General features: G+C 33.6%; 1 protein-coding gene across 9 annotated transcripts in view; it reads left to right on the top strand.

Moving 5' to 3' along the window:
- LOC129952855 (platelet-derived growth factor receptor alpha-like) overlaps positions 1 to 17,557 on the top strand; it is an 80,607-nt gene that overhangs the window by 61,327 nt on the left and 1,723 nt on the right. For 3 of the 9 annotated variants that reach the window (XM_056065733.1, XM_056065735.1, XM_056065731.1), the window contains exons 2-17: positions 126 to 697; positions 8,616 to 8,990; positions 9,245 to 9,372; positions 11,045 to 11,942; positions 12,555 to 12,706; positions 12,898 to 13,075; positions 13,140 to 13,439; positions 13,516 to 13,682; positions 13,754 to 14,207; positions 14,275 to 14,559; positions 14,618 to 15,097; positions 15,162 to 15,324; positions 15,904 to 16,109; positions 16,175 to 16,664; positions 16,730 to 16,835; positions 16,901 to 17,051. In XM_056065733.1, the coding sequence (XP_055921708.1) occupies positions 625 to 697; positions 8,616 to 8,990; positions 9,245 to 9,372; positions 11,045 to 11,942; positions 12,555 to 12,706; positions 12,898 to 13,075; positions 13,140 to 13,439; positions 13,516 to 13,682; positions 13,754 to 14,207; positions 14,275 to 14,559; positions 14,618 to 15,097; positions 15,162 to 15,324; positions 15,904 to 16,109; positions 16,175 to 16,664; positions 16,730 to 16,835; positions 16,901 to 17,051 (4,606 nt within the window). In that variant the 5' untranslated portion in view covers positions 126 to 624. Of the gene's footprint in view, positions 1 to 125; positions 698 to 8,615; positions 8,991 to 9,244; positions 9,373 to 9,613; positions 9,798 to 11,044; positions 11,943 to 12,554; positions 12,707 to 12,897; positions 13,076 to 13,139; positions 13,440 to 13,515; positions 13,683 to 13,753; positions 14,208 to 14,274; positions 14,560 to 14,617; positions 15,098 to 15,161; positions 15,325 to 15,903; positions 16,110 to 16,174; positions 16,665 to 16,729; positions 16,836 to 16,900; positions 17,052 to 17,557 lie in introns of all 9 variants that reach the window. The other 6 variants (XM_056065734.1, XM_056065736.1, XM_056065732.1 and 3 more) reach the window with 6 other exon arrangements.

Below are 17,557 nucleotides of genomic sequence, written 5' to 3'. Positions count from 1 at the left end.
TTTTGTTTTTATCTTAATTTCCAAAGAAATAAATCCAAATATCAAGACTTCCTTATATTCATAATTATTTATTATTATTATAATTGTTTATATTTATACATTTCTTTCTTTTATTTTCATTTCAGAACAAAAACCCTTTCACAATCATCTGAAACTGATAAAAAATAAAAAGCAAAACATACTCAAGGCGGATAAGAAAAGAACGAGAGGAGCTTGTGTTCCATTGGATCACTTTTTCAAAACAATCACAGCTACTGCGGGTATAGTTGCCTTATGGAGCTCGTGGCGGGAAGTTGAAGAAAGAAATCTAGAACTCGATGTGATTAAAATTCAAGTGATTCTGTTTTGAATTTTTGTATTCGAAATACATGGAAGTGATAAAGTTTTTATTAATGTCTCCAAGAATTCTTTGATTTTCTGGTATTTTTAATTTTACACAAAAATGAAAATAATTTACTTTGAATTTAAATAGAGTAAAGTTTTCGAGGAACAGAAAACCTCTAAAAATTGTGCTTAAATTCAATGTGCTAAGTGTTGAAAAAGGTGTTTTCATTTATATTAAAGTTATAAAAAATAAAATAAATTAAAACCTTTTGTTGGAAACGAAGTATATTGGATACGAAAATGGGATTACCAGGACCAAACTATGCGATAGTGCTATGGAGTTTCGTATTTCTTTTTAGCAGCTGTTATGCATGTAAGTGATTAGTTTCTGTTTTCGTTTTTTTTAAGACATCCGATAAAAAAGTTTAAGTTATCAATTTAAATATTCTACCGACTTTTTTTTTAAACAAATGTTTTGATCAGAAACTAAACTTTTTAAAACATAATCATCAATCATTAACTTTTCATCTAAATTATAATCTTTTCATATACTCCTATTTCTGTTATTTATTTAATTTATTTAAAATAATGTCATTTCATAGAAACAAATTCTGAGTATAGTTGCAAAAGTTAGAAGATAACATTATTTCTTGTTGAATAAAATATTCTACTTAAAATGTTGATACACTGTTGTCCTAACATTGCAAAACAGAAATAAAAAGTTTGACAGATGTCATTATCTGTCAGAAATATGTTTTCGGCAGAGTTAACCTTGAATATCGTCTCTGACTTATGCTATCATTTTGTCTTTAATTTTATTATTTAATTCTTAGCCCAGTTTTGTTATACATTAGCAAATGTGTGTTAAACATTTTTAAACTCTACAAACTGTCAAATGTAAATTCACAAAATCACAGCAAATGTTCCTTCATTTATATGACAATTGAAATGTCAGCGTTTTCGATTATTAACAATAGGGTATATAGTTTTATTTAAATCTGTCAAAAGGGAGTAGTTTTAAAAAGGAAAGAAGCAAATTTTGCTCCAGAAATAGTGTTTGAAACTCATTGTGTGACATTTATGAGTAAGAGAGAAAAAAGTAACCATGATCATCTTCTTCTTCAATTTGTTGCTTTTGAATTAATTGATCAGCAGTAATAAAAATGCCGTTTCTTAAAGTATCACAATTCAACAAAACCTTCAAATAATGTAAAGATAAAGAGAAATCTTCACTGACCAATGTCAATGGCCCACAAAATAAAGTTTTTCGTCAGTAATACAAACAAAACAATACTTTTTTAAGTTGCCCTGGATTCGAATATCGCCTTAAACTTTTCTGTCATATAAAATTTTAAAAATATGCCTCTTTAAAAATTTTAAAAACAACTAACAAAAGGTTTTTAAGAGCTAGGATAAGAAATCTATGTGATTTGGCAAATTACAAATCTTTGCTTTCAAGATACATTTGAAAATACTTATCTTCTTGAAATTCTCATTAGTTTTGAGTTTTTATTTGACCTTTATGAAGTTTTGAAAAAACTTTCAATTAAATCGTTCGTTTTGATATACATTTTAAGACCTCATTTTGAATACGGTCTTAATTTATTTTACCGTTTTGCTCAAATTTTAAAAGTACATGTTTTCAAACATTTATTAACTTCCCATATGAACCTATTATAATGGGTCCGACTTGTCAAAATGAAAATTTTGAACTTTCTCGACGTTTCAAAGTCCCTAGAGTCGAAACGGCGTTTTTTTTGTTGTCCATAGCTCAAGAACCAGAAGAGATATCGACTTCAAATAAATTTTGTTCTACATATAATAAGGCAGAAACATGCAGAATGGGCTCTCAAGAAAATTGAGTTGGCGATTTTTTTACCATAGCAGTTTAAAAAAAAAGGTGCAAAGTTTTGCTAACCCAAAATATCTTACGAATTAAAAACGCTAGAGACTTGAATTAAATCTCCAAAACAATTTTGTGCAACGAAACAAAAAATTGACAAAAATTTAATTTACAGTTTTTTTCATAAAAAATAAAAACCTCAGAGTGGTAAGAATTTCGACTCAAATATCTTTTCAAAAATTTGAGATATTGCCTTTAAGCTACTTTTATCTGTTAAAAAATATTGTTGTAAACATTCAGTAAAATTTTGAGAAAAATCGAATTGACAGTTTTTTTTTACAAAAAATAAAAACTTAAAAGAAAATTTAACAAAAGTTTTTCAAAATTGATTTTCGACTTAAATATCTTTAAAAACTTTGAGGACATGGCTCCCAGCTAATTTTGCTTACAAGAAATATTGTTTTAAACATTCAGTAAAATTTTTTGAGTTTTTTTTACAATGTGGGTCACATCCCAGCCTCTTTTTCTTAATATTTCTTTTTCAATATATTTAAAAATATTGACGTGATAACCTTGTTTAGACGAACGACGCACTTATTTGTTACAATACCAAAAATTACTTCCAAATCTATTCGGTTTCTTTTGTTACAAATGACTCAAATGTGAGCCCCGTCCTAAATTTTTTGACATTTACATTTGCAGTTTGGTAATTTATTTAAAGTTGCGTTAGCACTGAAAGTTCAACGAAGTCAAATGATTGAAAAAGGTGATTCTCTAGCTAAACTGTCATTTACTGGATAAATTATAAGATTTCAATACGTTAATCTTAATTTTAAATTGAAACAAAAGTTATTGTTCCGTGTACGAGTATGACTAATAAATCAATAAACTCAATAAATAAGTATAGAACAATTTTAATGATTGGTACTAAAGATTGTTGATGTGGCCTTTGAATGTTCATGATGACAAAGCTTTTCGACTCATCGTCCGTGGCTACGTTCTGGGATAATTCAACATTTGATTGTAAAGCCTCTCGCACATTCATCAAGGATTCCCTTATTCCTCTTTTTTTTTTTAATTTTATTTAACTCATATACTTTAGTGGCTTCAATAACCTTTACAGTAGCTTAATTAACCTTTGGCTCTGTTATTATTTATCACTTTTATTTTATATAACTTGAGCTCCGCATCATGGAACAAAAACATCACAAAGAGCGGTCTTCACTCCCTCAACTGTGTAAAAAAAAAATATACATATATATGTAAACAAAAACAATAACTCTCGGCTTTTCTTTGCGCTTCACAACTCGTTTAATCTTTTTAACTTCTCGCACACTTTAAGTCAAAAACAAACATCATAACATCAAGACTTTGAGAAGAAGAATCTCGAGTCTCATCTGAATCTGAACCTCAATCGTCACTTTGACTTTGCGTCGCGTCCGTGCGTGCGTCGCTTCGTTCGTCTTAGAGTTTTTCTTGCGTCTTTGTCGCCATTTGAATCTCTTATTGCATTCTGTTTACACGCTGCAACTTACAAGCAAAACAAAAAAAAAGTAAATTATTGTATCTCTGTGAACGGGGCCTTACACCAAGTGGCTGGTACTGGTACCATCACAGATAGATGTTCTGTTTGTTTTTATTCATGCATTGCACTCGAGTTTGTTTAATTAATAATAATCATCTTTGTTTATCAAAAGCATTGTAGCCTTTAGTGGGTTTATGATGCAAAAAATTAGGCCAAAGAATATACATCACGTTGTTTTTTTTATATTTATATAGGAAAAGTTCATCAAAGGGATTCCGCTTTGAAGTTGATGATCTTGCGGCATGATTTAACATTTTGTTATATCTTTAGATTTTAAAAATCAAAGATCTTTCCATACAGGGTGTTTTTTTCATTTGTGGGAAAACTATACAAATATTTAAAAGACGCTTTCAAGTATTGACAGTTGTTTAACTCACTTTCACCAAAAGAACAATTTTTGCAACTTGAATCCATTTTTATCAAAGATACTATGAGGAATAGCTTCAAGAATACTTCAAAATGTGACACTTATGTCAATTGACAATTTTATCCCACTTAAAAAAAAACACCCTATATTTCTTAATTGTCTTGTATGTTTTGCAAAGTCGGGTAGCCGGCCGGTTAGTAGGACAAAGTCTAAAATTATTATTTCATAAACACAAAATCAAAACAAATGACTAAGAAATTTGCGTTATCAATGTTTATTATTTTTCCTTATATTTTTGTGAACAAATATTTTCCACAATATAACACCACTGGAATCAGTAGTTTTCTTTGTACGGCTATCAAATCAATTGAAACAGAGATGTTATAGTGTTTTTTATTGTGTTCTTCCATAAGTAAAATTTATTTTTTTTTTTTTCAAATAGGAGACAGAACTAATATTTATTCAAACTAAACGTCATTTCCTATGAAATATCAACAGACATAACGTACAGACAATAATTCATTCATAACACGCATCAAAATTAAATATTTAAATGTGACTACAGCCTTAATTCACAGAATCAATGACATTCTTGTTCACCCCAATCCAAACTCAAATTCAATAAACAAATATTAATCTTCACACGTCAACTTTAAGTTTTAAATTTTTGGGGGAAAACCAACATTAGTTGAAATTTCAAACCCTTTTTTTGTAAAGTGTTGACATTTAAGATTATTCTAATGCAGTATATCCATTCTAAACGTTTTTCTTTACTATTGATTGTCACATCATCATCAACATCATGGCGGGCGTTTAAAATGTTAATATAAGCAGTGACATTGTGCTAACGTTGCATTATGCTAAATAGAGTATAACAAAAACAATTTAAAAGTTGAATATTGATCAGATTATTTTTCTATGGAAAGTACTGATGTGTACAATGAATAGGTCATAAAAAGTGTACAAAGTTATTAAGAAAAGTATCCATTATTCAAATTTTATTTACAATTAAAAACTTAATGAGTAAACTGTTTTATAAAGAAATTTCCTAACTGTAATAAAAATAAGAGATATTTTTGAAGTTCTCCCAATTCCGTGAACTCTTTAATTTTTGTTTATCATTTACTCATAATTATTCAAATTGTGAATTTTGACAGTTAACAATTAACCAAATGTCACTCGAAATTTCCCTTAAATGTATTATTTTAGAGAAAACCAATATCATATGAACAAATTTGGATTGGTAATCTGTCAGAACAGTTCAAGGTTTAACTCTTTTCTTTTCGATTCTGAACTTAGAACTTGGACGTCATTCTGACGATAGTTGGACAATTGGTCGTATTTGTAGGGTTTTCACTTGGCACACATATGTGACAAGAGCTTCAAAATGATCTATTGCTGACCCTATAGAAATTATTTTGGGTAGAAAGTGGTTGAACACGAACATACTGTTTACATGACAGTAATTTTGACAGCTGAAATTTCCCATCATTTCTGTTCCCATCTTCAAATAATATCGGGAATATCGTTCGGGATATTAATTTACAACAGGAAATTTGTTCTTTAATAGAAGACATTTTATTTGCTTACTTAATTACTTTAGGTGGCCCTACAGTACTGTGTGAACTAGGGCCTCACCCAACAAACTGCTCCATCTAGCTCGGTCCCTAGATAGATGTCTCCAGTTTCGCGCTCCAAGTTGGGTGAGGTCACTTTCCACTTGTGCGCGCCATCGGACCCGCGGTCTTCCTCTAATGCGCTGACCTGTGGGTGTGGATTTGAAGACTTAACGGGCCAGCGGCGCATTGGTTTCCATGCGCTCTACGTGATCCAACCTTCTAAGTCGTTGGACTTTTACCCTTCTGGCAAAGTCTACGTCACTGTACAGCCCGTACAGCTCGTCGTTCCATATTCTCCTCCACTCCCCTTCGATGCAAACGGGACCGTAGATCACACGAAGACCTTTTCTCTCGAACCGACCCAAGGTGCTTGCATCCGCTTTTATCATAGTCCATGCTTCTGACCCGTATAGCAGGACGTGGATGATAAGGGTCTTGTATAGCAATACTTTGGTCCCTCGAGAGAGCCCTTTACCACTCAATTGCTTTCTTAGCCCAAAGGAACAGCGGTTAGCAAGAGTTATTCTACGTTTGAGCGGAGCCTAGGAAGACAAACTCCTTGACTACCTTGAAGTTACGTCTGTCGATGGTGACGTTTTTTACAAAGGCATCGATCAAATAGGTCCTTTCTTAACGACAGCATGTACTTTGTTTTTCCCTCATTAACCGGTAAACCTATTTTTTCCGCCTCTGCCTCTATACTCACAAAAGCCCCATTAACATCAAGCTGAGTTCTTCCGATTATAAGGACTATGCTAATAATTGGACAGACTTTTGAAAGATAGTGCCTCTAGTGAGTTTGGCAGGGATACCAAAACTAGACATGGCTCTATACAGCTCGTCCCTGTAGATGCTGTCAAATGCGGCCTTTAAATCGATGAAAAGATGGTAGCTGTCCATTTGGTGTTCTTGGGTTTTATCCTGAATCTGCCGTAATGTGAATATTTGATCGACTGTAGACTTTCCTGGTTTAAAACCACAGTGATAAAGACCTATCAGGTAGTTGACGATGGGCTTTAGACGTTCACATATTACGGCAGAGAAGGTTTTATAGGCGATGTTAAGTAGACTGATTAATTTTTCAGGATCGGGCAAACAATACTGAGGTTCCATTCATCAGGCATGCTTTCTTCCGACCATATCTTACAGATAAGTTGATGCGTGCTCCTTACCAACTTATCTACAGCTGCTTAAAAGAGCTCGGCATTCAAGCCATCCGCTCCAGTGGCTTTATTAGACTTCAGCTTAGATAAAGCAATCTTTACTTCGTCTAAGTCGGGAGGACGGGATTGTTGGCTTTCGTCGTCTTTGTTGAACGGATCATCCTGCCTGACAGCGGAATTCGGTTCGTCATCCCCGTTATACAGTCTGCAGAAGTAGTCCTTTCATATCGTCAGCATTGACTGTGGTTCCACAATGATGTTTCCACTTTCATCTTTGCAGCCTTCGGTTCTAGGTTTATGTACCTGTGAATTTCGTTTCTCCTTTTCGTAAAACTTTCGAACTTCATACCTGCTTTTGAACCTCTCAATGTCTTCGACCGCATGCTTCTCATGCCCTCTCTTTTTCCTTCTGAGAAGTCGGCGTTCCTCTCGCCTCTTTTGCTCATAGAGCAGCTCTCCTCCTTTTTTGTTGTTTGGCTGCATTTGCCTGCCGACATTCCTCATCAAACCAGGAGTTCCTTGTTGGTGGCTGTTTGAAACTCAGCACATCAGAGGCGGCTTCTCTGATTACATCTTGGCAATGTTTCCACTGGTTTTCTATACATTGTTTAGGCCGCAGAGAACTTCCAGAGAGGTTACTTGTAACTCGATCAGAAAAGGATTTGGCGAGCTCTTGCGATTGCAGCCGTTCGACGTTGTACCTTCTCCCAGCACCTCCCTGTTCTGCCTTGGGTCTGGAAACCCGATGGGCTACCTTGGCTACAACGAGGTAGAGGTCGGAGTCGTAGTAAGCTCCTCGGAAAGTTCGGACATCCATGACGCTTGAAGCGTGTCTGGCGTCGATCGCAATATGGTCAATCTGGTTGACGGTAGATTGATCTGGAGAACTCCAAGTTCCTTTACGGATGTTGAGGTGTGGAAAACGCGTACTGACTACCACGACAATTCACCCACCAGCAAAATCTATGAGCCTGAATCCGCTGTCGGAAGTGTTGTCGTGCAGGCTGTTCTTCCCGATTATTCCACATTAAAATCGCCCGCTAATCCTTCTGCCGCACGTGGTCTGTTAAGGAACCTAACATTCCACGTGCATATCCGAAGTTCGTTGTCCTTCATTCGATTGCGTAGGTTGTCAACAGTAAATCCGTCCGTACCCAAGGCTTGTTGGTGCTTCGCAACTATGAGGATATTACGTAGCCAGAAAGTCACCCCGAAGCCACAACCCGAAACCTGGAGGGACAGATCCTTAGTATAACTGCAAGGACGGGGAGCCGGATAAAACCGCTCCTTTTATTTGCTATAACTCCATATTTTATTAGAAATGTGTTGAAGTTTGTATGAGCCTTAACTTCATATTTCGTTCATATGATTTAATTATGGTGATTAAATAAAAATTACAATAAGATAATCGTGAATAATCATTTAACGCCTCATTATTGTTAATAACAATCTTTATATTTACATCCCCACACCTAGTTTCAAAACCTAATGTCGTATAAAATAAACAAGAAAAATACATATTTAGCATCTAGCTACTAATTACTTTTAAATAATCTTCGATTTGAAGCTTACTCATTGATTTATTGTAGGTAGAAAATAATGATTCATATTGCAAACTAAATCTATACACAAACTACAAATACTTGTCACAAAACCATAACCAAAACCACATTAAACAAAATATTTAACTTTTTTTTTCCTTTTCTAATTTCAGTTCCAAAGCCTCAATCAAATTTTGAAGATGACAATGAATTTGCATATTTTGCTGCAAAAAGAGGAGCTCCTCTCATAACACCCACTCTAGCAGATGTAGTTCTTGATTTTCGATCAAATTATACATTACGCTGTGAATCTAAGGAACCCATCACATGGCGACCATTTCCGTCAAGTTCTTTGGAACTTAATAGTTCACCTTATAATACACTGGATAATGACAAGCCATATGGAAGTATGCTATATTTGACAGATGTGACAGCTGAATACGTTGGATATTTCTATTGTATAAAAGAAAGGGAACTTAACGAAGAAGCTGATTTCGATATGATGGTTGAAGACTACAAAGCTGCTAAAATTTATATTTTTGTTAACGGTAGGTTGTAATTTTTTTCAAAATTGATGACAGTCGATCAGTTAATTAAAGTGAGATAGCGAGTGTTTAAATTCTTTAGGAGTTTTTTTTAACTGATTTTGACATTTGAGTTTTGACAAAATAAGGATTCGTGTTGAGTTTTTGACACTTCTAACCCATCCATCTGTCAAAACTTGATGACATTTAAGAACAAAAATTAGTTTCTAGGAATTTGCAATGCCTAAGAAATGACAATAAATCATTTATTATTACAGATGAAAATACGCTCTTGGTGCCGATGTCAGTGCCTATTATAAATGCAAATCAATATGAAGACATCGTGATTCCCTGCAAACCAACAATGCCAGACACTGTAGTTGAATTAATCACGAGTGACCAACAGGTAAGCTACAAACAAATGACTCATTCACATACAATATGCAAAATTATTGTTTGGTGTATCGCTGATGCAAGCGGTGTCTAAAGTCCAATAAATTCCATCATGTGCATTGCATACACCATTTCCTTTCATATGATGCATAAATATCAACATTCAATCCAATCTATAATTTTAATTTTCTAACAAACGAAAAAATGACAACTTCATTTGTTATTATTTTTTTTTTCAAAACTACCGTATATAGGTTGTTCTAAGTTCAAATAAAACAATACAAACAAATTTTGAACCGGAAATTGCCTACAAGGAAGTTAAGTACGATCCAAAAATTGGGTTTTCGATACATGAAGCCATCAATATGACCGAATTGGATTGTCGTGGTGAATATTTCGGTCACAAGAAAAACTTCCTTCTATACATTTTATTGAGTCGTAGGTCTTTATATTTTATTTATTATTTTAGTTTTATTTTGATTTATTTACATACCCAGTATAACTCGCCGTATGAATATCACTTTATGTTTCAAAACAAAACAATTTTGTAAATGACAGTTGTATAAAAATGTCAAATTTATTAAAACATTCCAACTTTTTTGATCCGTAATACAGAAGTGTTAGTAATGGGTGGACACTTTTGGAACGTATTCTTTTGACATCCCGATTCAGAATGCAATTGACAGTTAATGTGAAATGTCATTTCTTGATCTGAATCCTGTTCAGTTAAAGAAAATAATATACAGTCAGCCCCATTGGCGATCTATTTGAACGTCTAATCATTTCATCTTGTTTGCTTTTAATAATTAGAATAAAAAGTAAAGTAAGAGATAAATACAGAAGAGGCAAATTGAGGAGACGTCAGATGTAAATAAGCATAATGTGTACTCCGCCATAAAATTAATAAAAAGTTACGTTTGCATGTGACGTTTGCAAACAAAACCATGAAAAAATTCTGTTTGTGTTATATCTTCATGATATTCTCTTGTTTGACAGCTCTGTTTGAAACTCGCTCTAAATTTGACAAACAATAGAAACTTAAGCGATTTTTTGCGGCGAGTTATAATTAATTTAGGCATATTTTGATATATAAACTTAATTAACTGCCAGCGAAATACCATTTATTTATGCATATATTTTTATAATAATAATCGACACGAAAAAAAAAATAACCTAAGTAGTCAAACAATAAAATTATTTTAGTAGTTTGTTTGAGATATGCACAGTGGAATATATATTTTGCCACTGTTCATCTGTATATTTGATCATCAAAAAGAATTAAAATTATCAAAAACTTGTAAACTTGCTACAGTAGAAAATTGTACATAGTATATAAATATAATGATTTCGAAATATTAATTAAAGTTTCGTGTCAGGGAGAAGATTGATTCAAATTTGACACATAACACCCCTTGCACACGGAGAATCATTCAAATTATTGTGACATACAATTTAAAAAGTTGACTTCCCCCAGTTTTTATATGTAGGTTTGTTTTTAGGCAACTTGAAGAAATTACTTTTAGGGCTTAACAATTCTCCAATTCAGGGTCCTGTTGATAACTTTATTTATATTGCTACGAAAACCAAATGCCGTCCATTTTCTTTTTTTGTGTTGTGTTGATTGTGTCCAATTTTTGAAAAAAAATCTAAAACAAAAATCAAAAAAAAACAAATATTTATTATAGGTATATTCGAGTGAAACAAGCGGCCGATACGATCCAAAACGTGGTTTTGTTGTACAAATACAAAAACTATCCGAAGCCGGCCATTATTCATGTAGACCCCAACAACCATCACCTGAAAATGAAGAAGAAGAACTCTACTTTGTGATCCTTTATAGTGGTAACGAATCTAATGATCGTGAGTTGGCACCCATTTGTGATGTTTTCCCAATAAACAATAGAAATAACCGTAACAATACTATTAATTGCACAGTATTTGCCAGCGAGATACCGCTAAAAATAAAAAATAACAACAACTACACTTTATCTAGTTTAAGTCCAGTGAATAACACACATTTCTTTTCCCAATCTAACAACAACAAAAACGACAACAACACAAATCCGTCCGACATTTTGAGTGTTGTCGATGTGGTTAACCCGGTTGTGGTGGTGGTATCGCGAAAATCACGCTCCTCATCGCCATCTTCGACATTGACTTTGACAACAGCAAGGCCAACAACACGTCACTACCAACAAAAACAAAAACAACAACAACAACAAAGTTCTGTTGGTGACCGTGGCCGTGGCGCTAGTAGACATATCGATACTACAGAAAGTAATGGCGGCCATGACAGTGACAACATTGACGATGATGGTGAGGCTGATGTTGATGTTGATGATGATGATAGTGGTGAAAATGGTGAAATTAATGGTGGTGGTGAAGATGTCAAAAATTCTGACACTACTACTAGAAAATATTATGGTTTGGGCCGTAAAGCATCTGCATTGTCAACGTCTAATTTTGAATTTACTGTTACAACTGAGTCTAGTTATGGTGTTAGAATGGGCAAACGGCATACGACTAGCTCGAATCGAGGTAGATCGCATAAAAGCTATGGCAGCGGTACACCAAGACCACGGTGTAAGTCCCTGCTTGACCGTTTGTTCCTAATAGAAAAAAAAAGTTATTGCTTGATATTGTTTAGTTTGGTACTCATATTTTTGTATTATCCTTTGTTTGAATATTTATTTGTATGGGTTTTTATTTGACTGTTGCATCTTGGTGTTTTTTCTACTTTTTCTTTGGTTTCTTTTTCATATATTTGGTTGCTGCATTTTATCTTTTCTGACAAAAAGCTTTTCAACAGACATATTGATTGATTCTTAAGGTTGACAGCTGCTGTCAAATCATTTGAAGCTGTTCAATCACACGCGCATATACATTCGACTTGGAACCGTTTGATTACACATTTTAGTTCCTAATTTAATTTTTTCTCCAAACGGTTCTCAGTTAATATCTTAGGTACATATTACACTAGCTTCCGTTTTAAATAATTTGCTTTTATTTGTAGCAATTATGTATTTTTGTTGCATGATTTTTGTATGTATTTTTGTATAAATAATTACTAACACTGTGCCTTAAATTATGTGTATTTTTATGTTTATGTAGCTTGTTTAATGCTTGGCTTTGTTGAAAGTTTGCTTTTGAAGAAAACGTGTTAACATAATTTATTTTTTAAATTAAAACTAATAGCCAAGACAACACATGTTGCAAAACCACAAATTCATTCAAATCTTGATGGACATGCAGTTGAAGGTGAAACATTTAATTTGACATGTTCGGTAGAGACGTCATTTGATGTTCGTTTTTTGATGAGATGGGAAACACCATTAGACAAAAATTCCGTAAGTTTATTTAGTACTTCCTTTAATAGCAAGTGTCAATGTTAAACAATGGCAGTTTGGAAGAATGAATATGTCAAAATGACAGATCAAATACTTTAATTTGATTTTCAAGTTAATCTATTGAACAAAATGACGACTTGACATGACATTAAAGAAAACTTTTTTTAAAATCTCTTTCTCAAACCTTTTAGCTGGATAGGTTGTCATATACAAATGCCACCATCGATCATAACGAGAAAACTCGTCATATTGGGAAAAGTTTCTTGACTGTAACGAATGCTCAAAAGAGCGACGAAGGCTTTTACAAATGCATAGTTCAGGATCATTCTGGAAATATTGCTCACAACACGTACCTAATGACGATTTTAAGTATGAATCATCTTTAAAACTTAAAGGTTTCAAATAAAAAACAAACATTTTTAAATATTCTTAGAATCTGGTGAAAGTTACATAAATATGAGCGAACCTAACAACTACTACACGATAAAAACAAACGCTTCCAAAAACATTATGATGAACGTTAATTATCGAGGTTTTCCAATGCCTAGATTTAACTGGTATGCCCCGGAGGGAAAACTCATTCAACCGAGCAAGAAATATGAGATCAACAAAACCAATTCTTCCATCAGTTTGCAAATCAACTTTGTTGAACTCTTCGATACTGGGGACTATGTGCTCAAGGCAAGTAATGGCGTCGATGAGAAGGAACTGAAGTTTACACTTTACGTCAAAGGTTTGTACTAGATTTATTGAGCTCATGACGCGACTCATGGGACTTGAGAATCTGATGTGTTTCTTTTATATTTTAGCTAAGCCACAAGTCAGTATTGAGAATGTTTACGTTCAAGCCGGTGAACAAGCAAGGCTCTTGTGTAAGACCCACGCTTATCCAATTGCAAAGATTATTTGGAATTACACTGCTTGTAACATAAGCCCAAAATGGCCTTCATGTAAAAATGAACCTGTCACTTTTAATGTGAGTTTGAGTTTTCTTACAACTTTTTAATATTTGACATTTCAAAAATTACACCTTAAACACAATTTCAGTCAACCCGAAACTCATCTGAAACGTCAAAAATCGAGAGGATCAACGAGTTGATCTTTAAACCAGACCGTCCCGGAAAAATGCAATGTACTGCAATCAATGAACAGGGCATCAGTTCCAACGAAGGCTATGTCTTGATTGGAGACATAACAGACAATATGACTGTCTATGGAGTCGATGAGAATCTTCAAATTGCCAAAGGTGATGAGGTGATCATAACTTGTGCAGCTCTGGCCTATTACTACTCTGCTGATCTGGATTGGTTCAAAGATAATCAAATGATCACGAATAGCAGTGGAGTCGAAATAAAGACAACATTTTCTGATTATTCTTACAAGAAAACCATAAAATTCAAGAATATCGAAGACGAACATGCTGGAAGCTATGAATGTCGAGCTAGAAGGGTTGACAACGATGTAGATTTTGACAGCAAATTTCTTAGCATCATTGTTCACGGTAAGAAAGAAAGAGACAACACTTTATTTTTGAAACCATATTTAAATACATATTTTGTCGATTTTAGAACCTGCTGCTCCAGTTATGGTCCAGACCAATCTGGGAGATCAGCATAAGCGGGCTCTAGGTGAATCACTTGAGCTTGTTTGCAAATCTGAGGGAATACCCAAAGCCAGCATCACTTGGTATAAGGATGATGAAAAACTGAATGCTGGTAAAAATGTCCTAATCTTGGAAGATAATTCAGTCTTGAAAATACCTTACATCAAGCCAAATGATGAAGGGCTATACAAGTGTGTTGCTTCGAACCGTTTGGGAGACGCTGAATCAAGTTCACAAGTCAAGATTACAAGTAAGTCTCAGGAATACTGTTTCTCTTTTCAAAACAATCTAATTTTGGTCACTTTTAGACATGCCTGGATTGAAAACTGGATGGATAATTGCGATAGTAGTCTTCATGGGAATTCTCATAATCTCCGTCATTTTGTTGGTTATTCGAGTTTTGAAGGAAAGAGAAGTCATGCGTCAAATGAAACTAGCTGGACTGGCTAATTTCGAAGAAGGTGCTCTTGAACAAATCAATCCAGCAATGTCATTGGATGAACAAGCTGATTTGTTGCCTTATGATCGACGTTTTGAATTTCCACGGCATAAATTGAAGTTGGGTAAAAAACTTGGTGCTGGAGCTTTTGGAGTTGTCCTTAAGGCTCATGCCGAAGGAATTATCCCCGAAGAAAATGAAACTGTTGTAGCTGTCAAAATGGTCAAACGCACTGCTGACAATGAAGTCATCAAGGCTTTGGTGTCAGAATTGAAGATCATGGTACATCTGGGTCAACATTTAAATGTTGTCAATTTGCTTGGAGCTGTCACTAAAAATATTGCTAAACGTTCGTTTAATAGTTTCCCTGTACTTGGACTTATTTTCATTTATAACTAATTTTTCATTTTCAGGTGAAGTAATGGTGATTGTTGAATACTGTCGTTATGGCAACGTTCAGAACTTCTTGTTGCGCAATCGGAAACGGTTTATAAATCAGATCAATCCAATCACGGACAAAATTGATCCAACAATTGTCGAACAAAGGTTTTCGGGTGGTGATTTCGAGTTGAATCGGTATGTTTTGTATTCTGAGTCTTCTTGTTTGTATCTAATAAAAATGTTAAATTTGATTTACTAACCCAACAAAAATTGTAAGACCCAAGTAGAATTGAGAGAAATTTTAAAAACGAACAGAACTATTTGCTATGACTTATGGGTGAATTGTTCGTTAAGTCTCATTTTCGTTCAGTTTTAATTTTATTAAATTATTGAACAACTATTTTATACTAATAATAATAGGAATAATAACTTATTTGATTTGAAATCTTTTCCTTTTGGGTTTTCCATGTTTATTTTCTAAATATTTTGTTTGTGCTGTCAAATTTAGTTTAGTTCGTTAAATTTAAACTACCCTAACTTTTTAAATTCTACTTGGGTAACTTTGAATAATTATTGTAACTAACCGAATGTCTTAACGAATTGTCTGTCATTGTTAACCCGTTTTTATATTTTTTAACTCTCTTTTTCCTCTCTTATGATGTGGTGTTTGTGTATTTCCTTACAAAAATATGTGTTTTATGTGTAATTCTGGTACAATAACAATATTTAAAAAAAAAATGGTGATGGTTTTTGAACCTTTAAAATGACTAACAGAGATGGGCTTAAATATGTAAATCTCTCTTTTTCACATCAATATTTAAACAACAATAACAATCATAGAAATTCTGAGAACGATCCAAGATCAGGAACTCGAGCTGGTCGACCAAATTCTAGTAATTACTTGAGACAGTCTGATTTGTATGAGGGTCATGTTGATAGTTGTGCAACTGAACAAACCGTAATGACAACAGTCCCAGAAGGTACAATTTAAAAATAAGTTTAAGGCTCCTTTAAAGTTATTTCACGAAATTTGTAATTTTTTAAGGTGAAGATCAAGTTATGTCAAATAATTCAGTTCAACCAGCATGGAGATCAAATTACAAACCCGATTCAACTGAAGCAATGTCAATCAATACGTCAGATCTTGTAAGTTGGGCATTCCAAGTGGCACGAGGTATGGATTATCTGTCATCAAGAAAAGTGCTTCACGGTGATTTGGCTGCAAGAAATATTCTACTCTGTGATGATAATGTCGTTAAGATTTGTGACTTTGGACTTGCCAGATCAATGTATAAGAATGACAATTACAAGAAGCAAGGTGAAGCACCATTGCCAATTAAATGGTTAGCCTTGGAGTCACTAAGTGACCAAGTCTTTAGCACTTATACTGATGTTTGGTCATTTGGTATTGTGCTATGGGAGTTCTTCTCACTGGCAAAGGTGCCTTATCCTGGAATGGATGCAAATCAAACATTATACTTGAAACTTAAAGATGGCTATCGAATGGAGAAGCCACCTTATGCTAATGAAGAATTGTAAGAAAAATAGATTTATATTTTATACGATGGAAGGAAAACTAATATTGAATTTTATTTTTAAGATATGATATTATGTTGGAATGCTGGAGTGCCAATCCAGAAAGTCGACCACTTTTCCATGAATTGGAAAAGAAATTCGCCAGATTGTTGGGAGATGAAGTGACAAGTGTAAGATTTTTGCTCTTCCACTCATAAGTTTTCATTTTTTGATTAAAAATATTATAATATTTTAGCACTACGTTGATCTAAATGAGCCCTACTTAAAAATTAACACCGAACACCAGCAACAATCTGAAACAGATTATTTGGCATTGATGGGTTCTCCAGACGAAATGGCACCACCTCCACCAAGATATGTCAATGGAATGATATTACCAGAAATTCGTAAGTATTTTTCTTATGTTTTAAAGTAAATTTAGATTGATAAGGTTCCTATAATGAAAGTAAAGGAATTCCATTTCACACTTTGCATTAAAAAAATCAATTTCATATTCACTTTAACCTCAAACACTCAAATGTCACAGAAGAAAAAAAATATCCGCAAAGTTGTCATACGCCATTAAATGTCAAATCGTCTTAAGGGAACTGTTAAACTATCAGTTTCTATTCTTTTAACTATTTTAACTTGTATGTCAAACACTGAAAAAGCTGCAAATATGTACTTTTTGACAGTTGCTTTGAATTTCAAACTTCAGTGCTTGATTTTCTACAAAAAGCATAAAAACAATTGTCATAACTGAATAAGTATTCGTGCATTCAGAATTTGAAAGATGTGCCTTATTTTTTTTATTTATGACATTACAAATGTGAGATTTTAATGACATTTAGCAAAAATAAATTACATTTTATTCATGATTTTTAACTTAAATGCATGAATTAACAATCTAGAA

The sequence above is a fragment of the Eupeodes corollae genome, chromosome 3 (genome assembly GCF_945859685.1).
Source record: "Eupeodes corollae chromosome 3, idEupCoro1.1, whole genome shotgun sequence".
In the NCBI taxonomy this organism is placed as follows: domain Eukaryota; kingdom Metazoa; phylum Arthropoda; class Insecta; order Diptera; family Syrphidae; genus Eupeodes; species Eupeodes corollae.
Note: the sequence above shows the minus strand (reverse complement) of the source record. Positions and strands in the feature narration are given on the sequence as shown.